This window comes from Corythoichthys intestinalis, chromosome 10, assembly GCF_030265065.1.
Source record: "Corythoichthys intestinalis isolate RoL2023-P3 chromosome 10, ASM3026506v1, whole genome shotgun sequence".
Taxonomy (NCBI): domain Eukaryota; kingdom Metazoa; phylum Chordata; class Actinopteri; order Syngnathiformes; family Syngnathidae; genus Corythoichthys; species Corythoichthys intestinalis.
The window spans coordinates 36723788-36730812 of NC_080404.1; the positions used below are offsets into that span (position 1 = coordinate 36723788).

The 7025-nt window shown below is 46.1% G+C and overlaps 1 protein-coding gene across 1 annotated transcript in view; it reads right to left on the minus strand.

Annotated features, from left to right (window-relative positions):
- stox1 (storkhead box 1) overlaps positions 1-6816 on the minus strand; it is a 39778-nt gene extending 32962 nt beyond the window's left edge. The window contains exon 1 of the mRNA XM_057849293.1: positions 6285-6816. Coding sequence (XP_057705276.1) covers positions 6285-6609 — 325 coding nt within the window. The 5' untranslated portion in view covers positions 6610-6816. The remainder of the gene's footprint in view (positions 1-6284) is intronic.
- Positions 6817-7025: the final 209 nt, after the last annotated feature.

The window sequence follows — 7025 nt, forward strand, 5'->3', positions numbered from 1 at the left end:
TCATCCGTAACATTTTGAAAATGTATATCTTTTACATTTACAGTACACCAGTTTCTGATAAAATATTTCTAATAATTGTTTTGACCAAAATTTTTATTTACATAACAAAGCCAATTTGGAATATGAATAATTACATCCGGATACTTGTTTTTTCTCCTGTACCGTAAAATCAGAGAGAAAAGTGAAGAGCGGCCCTGTGCTTTGTTGTGACCATCCACTGCCCTGACAAACGTAGGACAACGTTTTAAGCCATTTTTACAATATTATCGTCTATAATTGTAGCCTGCGAATTATTGAAGTCCAATTTCACATCCTCTGTAACTACGACAAGGTGCACATTGAATTCCTGATTGTAAAGTCACCAAACAGGAAACGAGGCATTCACAAAGCTATCGTTAGGCCTGAAATAACACAACTCCACATTTGACTGCTTGATGGTGACGTCACACACGTACAAGACATGACATCAGTGGAGACAACGTACCTTATTGCACAAGTTTGTTGAAGTTTTGTTCAAACAAAACTTACCAGCAAGGTTGTTTGTAAGACTACATCATACTGAATGTTATTTCTCATAGTTTTCTTACTTCCTGAATCACACGATGGACAATACATGAATAATTAATAGCTATTAAAATAATTAATGAATGCCATTTAAACTTGAACGAGGGAAGAAGACCGGAGGTCAGATTACATACTGGACGTCGTGTCGTTAAACTTTTCGACATTTAAAACGGAGTTAACCAATCGGAATGTTGTACATAAAATGAAATATTACTCTGTATGCTTTCTTTGGGAACAAAACCCAAATTTTATGGCTTTGACTCATTTTTGTCAAAGTTGTAAACGCATGTTGAAGCCTCAGTGTGAAGCCTCATAAATGAATAAAACTGGGTAGAACTCAAATAGTGAATTGTGGGTTCTACACAAGGGGGCAAAAAAACAGCAACGTGCTTATCCTCAAAATGAATAATCATTTTTTCTTATTAAAATATGTAAACATTTTTTTACTGCAGCTCTCAAGTCATTGGCAGCAATTGACGGTGCGAGACATCCAACCCACTGACTGGGAGAGGATGGCAGCGAATTGTTGCAATCCATAGCACTGAAAGATGAGCATTTACAGCCAATCCTCTTAGTTTAAATTAATTGAATTTCTATCATTTTCATTGGCTGGCAATAAGTTAATGTGAGTTATGAGAACACAAATGCAAGGAGGTGCTTAACTCACTTTAATCGGGTTAATGGCATTCCCATCCTTTTTACTGGGGAGGGGGTGATTAGATGTTTATTTTTCTTAATCATTGACTGCGATAGACGTCCAATTCATTTAGACTGGGAGGACTGACATCAAGTGATCAATCATATGATGAATAGAATGAAAAATCATTCCCTGCAGTCCTCCGAGTCATAATGGATTGGACTGTTATTTCGGTCAGTGGCAGTCAATAAAATGAATTATAAGCATGAAATGAATCTCGCAGAATTGTATGAAGCACAATTTGTATTTAATGCAACATATTTCACGTGCAATGTTTTTTTTTTTGTTTTGGAGGAGGGGCTTTACTTCTCGAACTGTACATGTCACTATAGCTTACAATAGGTTTAAATATATTTAGATGTACAATACAATTCGACAGAGATGGTAGTTAGTGTTAGACATGTGCCGATTACTGGCTTCAAGGTATACCGTGGTCAAGGTTTCCATCCATCCATTATCTTCCGCTTGTTCCGGGTTCGGGTCGCGGGGGCAGCAGCTTCAACAGGGAAGCCCAGACTTCCCTCTCCCCAGCCACTTCAACCAGCTCCTCCAGCGGGATCCCAAGGCGTTCCCAGGCCAGCAGAGAGACATAGTCTCTCCAGCGTGTCCTGGGTCGTCCCCGGGGCCTCCCGCCGGTGGGACATGCCCGGAACACCTCTCCAGGGAGGCGTCCGGGAGGCATCCGAACCAGATGCCCGAGCCACCTCAGCTGGCTCCTCTCTATGCGGAGGAGTAGCGGCACGACGCCGAGTCCCTCCCGGATGACCGAGCTTCTCACCCTATCTCTAAGGGAGAGCCCGGACACCCTGCGGAGGAAACTCATTTCGGCCGCTTGTATCCGGGATCTTGTTCTTTCGGTCACGACCCAAAGCTCGTGACCATAGGTGAGGGTAGGAACGTAGATCGACTGGTAAATCGAGAGCTTTGCCTTTCGGCTCAGCTCCTTCTTCACCACTACGGACCGGTGCAGAGTCCGCATTACTGCAGACGCCGCACCGATTCGCCTGTCGATCTCCCGCTCCCTCCTACCATCACTCGTGAACAAGACCCCAAGATACTTGAACTCCTCCACTTGGGGCAGGATCTCATCCCCGACCCGGAGAGGGCACGCCACCCTTTTCCGACTGAGGACCATGGTCTCGGATTTGGAGGTGCTGATCTTCATCCCAACCGCTTCACACTCAGCTGCGAACCGCTCCAGTGAGAGTTGGAGGTCACGGCTTGATGAAGCCAACAGCACTAAATCATCTGCAAAAAGCAGAGATTCAATGCTGAGGTCACCAAACCGGACCCCCTCAATGCTTCGGCTGCGCCTAGAAATTCTGTCCATAAAAATTATGAACAAAATCGGTGACAAAGGGCAGCCTTGGCGGAGTCCAACCCTCACTGGGAACGAATTCGACTTACTGCCGGCAATGCGGACCAGACTCTGACACCGGTCGTACAGGGACCGAACAGCTCTTACCAAGGGGCTCGGTACCCCGTACTCCCGGAGCACCCTCCACAGGATTCCCCTAGGCACACGGTCGAATGCCTTCTCCAAATCCACAAAACACATGTAGACTGGTTGAGCGAACTCCCATGCACCCTCGAGGACCCTGCTGAGGGTGTAGAGCTGGTCCACTGTTCCACGGCCGGGACGAAAACCACACTGCTCCTCCTGAATCCGAGATTCAACTTCCCGACGGACCCTCCTCTCCAGCACCCCTGAATAGACTTTACCGGGGAGGCTGAGGAGTGTGATTCCTCTATAATTGGAACACACCCTCCGGTCCCCCTTTTTAAAAAGGGGGACCACCACCCCGGTCTGCCAATCCAGAGGCACTGTCCCCGATGTCCACGCGATGTTGTAGAGGCGTGTCAGCCATGACAGCCCTACAACATCCAGAGCCTTTAGGAACTCCGGGCGGATCTCATCCACCCCCGGGGCCTTGCCACCGAGGAGCTTACCAACCGCCTCAGTGACTTCAACCCCAGAGATCGAAGAGCCCACCTCAGAGTCCCCAGACTCTGCTTCCTCAAAGGAAGGCGTGTCGGTGGAATTGAGGAGGGCTTCGAAGTATTCTCTCCACCGACTCACAACGTCCCGAGTCGAGGTCAGCAGTACACCATCTTCACTATACACGGTGTTAATAGTGCACTGCTTTCCTCTCCTCAGACGCCGGATGGTGGACCAGAATTTCCTCGAAGCCGTCCGGAAGTCGTTTTCCATGGCCTCACCGAACTCCTCCCATGTCCGAGTTTTTGCGTCGGCGACTGCCGAGGCCGCAGTCCGCTTGGCCAGCCGGTACCTGTCAGCTGCCTCCGGAGTCCCACAGGCCAAAAAGGCCCGATAGGCCTCCTTCTTCAGCTTGACGGCATCCCTTACCGCTGGTGTCCACCAGCGGGTTCGGGGATTGCCGCCACGACAGGCACCAACCACCTTACGGCCACAGCTCTGATCGGCTGCCTCAACAATGGAGGTGCGGAACATGACCCACTCGGACTCAATGTCCCCTACCTCCCCCGGGACAAGGGAGAAGTTCTGCCGGAGGTGGGTGTTGAAACTCTTTCTGACAGGGGATTCTGCCAGACGTTCCCAGCAGACCCTCACAATACGTTTGGGCCTGCCAGGTCTGGCCAGCATCTTCCCCCGCCATCGGAGTCAACACAACACCAGGTGGTGATCGGTTGACAGCTCCGCCCCTCTCTTCACCCGAGTGTCCAAAACATGCGGCCGCAAGTCCGATGACACGATTACGAAGTCGATCATCGAACTGCGGCCTAGGGTGTCCTGGTGCCAAGTGCACATATGGACACCCCTATGTTTGAACATGGTGTTCGTTATAGACAAACCGTGACGAGCACAGAAGTCCAATAACAGAACACCACTCGGGTTCTGATCGGGGGGGCCGTTCCTCCCAATCACGCCCCTCCAGGTCTCACTGTCATTGCCCACGTGAGCGTTGAAGGGGAAGGTCAAGGTTTCGAATTTGCAAAAGTTTTATGTCATACCGTCCCTAAGGTATTTTTTATGTACAAAAAAAATGTAGTGAGAAATCCCTCGCTTGCAGCTGCAAAGCTCAACCCTCCCCTAGCGGTTGTTGCTCAGTGTCAGTCAGCTGTGCTACACGATGACTGGAGAAGGTGAAACTCCTAACCCCTCGCCATCGAAGAAAACTAAATCCCTGGTATGGGAAAACTTCGGCTACAGAAAAGTTACAGACGGCCGCGACTTAGAGGAGGAGGGCCAACCAACATGTAAAACCTGTTTGCGGAGGGTGGCTACAGAGGAGGCAATACCTCCAATATGATTTTGCATTTATACAAAATTAAAGGTTCGTAAACACCGTCATGATTGTTTCCCACTAGCTACGAGGTAACTCCAGCGTGTTTAGCGTGTCTAGCGGTGATAAAATGTGGTGTTTTTTTCTCTCTGGCAACTGTCTGTGTTAAGAAAGAGAGTGTGTATATAATGTAAACATGATACGTGTCATACATAAGTTTTTTATGGAAATGTATTTTTTTTCTGACTGTAATAATGTTGAGCTGTGGCTGTGGGTTTAGGCTCACTAAAAGCATTCATTTTAATTTTATGTAGAATATATATGGCGGAAAACACTCAGGTGACTTGAATTCCGCTCTGAGACCCCCAATTCGGCAAAATTTCAAAATAGTCCGAAATGCATGTGTGATACATCATTGGAAAGCTTAAAATCTCATTTTCTGGGGAAAGAAACATTTTGAACAGGAGGGCATTTAAAAAGAAAAAAAAAGTTTTTAAACAGCAAAACCCTATCTCGTGACCTCGTGAGAGCACGCGAGAGCAGAATTACAGACGCCATGACTTTAACGAGACATTATCGTGCACTTACCTTGTTTCGATCCAAAAGCTCCATGTAGCATGTATCACTGAGTCTCAAGACAAAGCTGTGAATGGCCACAGCTGGATTTTTTGGGGCATTTTATGGGTGAATGGTAATATAACAAGGGTCACGTTGCAGAAATCGCAGACATTCCGGAGTGGTCGAGATTTTCTTTTTCATATATTTACCCTTTAAAACTTTTTTTTTTTTTCTTTGTCTGGATCGATTATTTATCATCTAACATATCGGCGGAAATGCAATAGCAACAAAAAAAATATAATTAAGCGATAGTTATGAGGTAGATATCAGTGACCTTTTTTTTACAGACGCCTATTTGGCCAAATTTCTAAATTGTCCTATATGCATGTGAGACACATCATTGGAAGGCTTAAAATCTCAATTTTCTGGGGGAAGAAACATTTTGAACAAGAGGGCATTTTGGGAAAAAAAATGTTTTTTAAACAGTAAAACCCTATCTGGAGGCGAGAGCACGCGAGAGCAGAATTACAGACGCCATTTTTTTCATTGTGATGTAATTTGTAAGTTTAAAATATGTAAGTGAATAATTTTTTAGTCTTTTTTTTAATGATATATGAGACATCAATTAATGATTCTAAGCTAAAAATGACAGATATTTTGAATAATAATCATAATTAATTACCTTCGTTTTATGGCTGGGTTGAAACAAAAGCGGTTGCGCGACGTCTGTAAACGGGGGTTTTCAGGGTAAAACTGAAAAATTAAAAAGTTTGGGGGCTTCATGCGCCATGAATCTGCTATGGCAGCATATGCATACAGTATTGTTCTATCAAACACAATAGTTGTTTTGGCTCAAAATACAGCAGTTTCTTTTAAAGAGGAGTGCAAGAGCAGAAACTGCTTTTTCAGTCTTGTCTGTGTTTTCCGCCATATATATTTTAAAATTATTTTTACTTTATTCTTATGTTCCAATTTGTTCATATGTTTTGAAAAATAAAAATCCTGTTCAATGGAAAAAAGATTTCTTTTTAAACTCAGCTATCTCAAAGTAACACATTTTAGAGCTGTAATTGCAATACCGTGATATTTTGGCTTTAGGTTATCTATCATATAGTCAGAATATCATACCGGCACATGCCTAGTTGGTGTTAAAAGTTTAAGAATAGTTGGTGTCTACTTTGTGGTTGGTTGGTTCTTACCGACAGCTCTGATGACCAAACCGGCGGCAGACTTGAGGGCTCTCCTCATCCACGCTTCCCTCAGCACTTCCAAGCTAGCCGAACTTCCCCGGATAAAAAGCACCAAATTGTCCAGCCAGCCCTGGAAGTGCACTTCATCCATGGCCCTTACCAGTCTCTTATTCCAGAAGCTTCGCCTATTCTGCGCCTTAAAGTCGGCGAACACTTCCAGCCCGGTGGCCGAGCTCCGGTGGCTCTCGCCCGCCGACTCGTCCTCGTCGCCGAAGACCACGGCGAGCGAGGCGGCTGCGGAGAGCTGCACGACCCGCGGCGGATGGAGCGACATGCCCGCCGTTTTCAAAGCTCCAAAGGGGAGAAAGTAGGGCTTCTAAAAGTGGAGTGTTGAGTTAAACTGCAGCTTTGTCCCTTGGGACCATAGTCGGGGGGCGGGCGGGCGGGCGGCAGAGATCCTCCACTCGGAGAGTCCTGAGGCGGGTACTGAAAGGAAACAGAACCAGACGTGAAGTACAAAAGAGGAGGAGGGGAAATCAAGACGACGAAAAGGAGGAGGAGGAGGAAGAAGGGGCATGCACAGGTGGACCTCCCACTGCTCGCAGGTGTGTGTTGCCCATCATAAGAAAAACAATTCATTAAAAAAAATGACTGTTGTGTTTTGTCCTAGTTTAAGCCCATTCAAAATGCACTTCTACAATAAAAACAAACTCAATACATATTTGTTTCAACCGAGAAAGGCATGCTGAT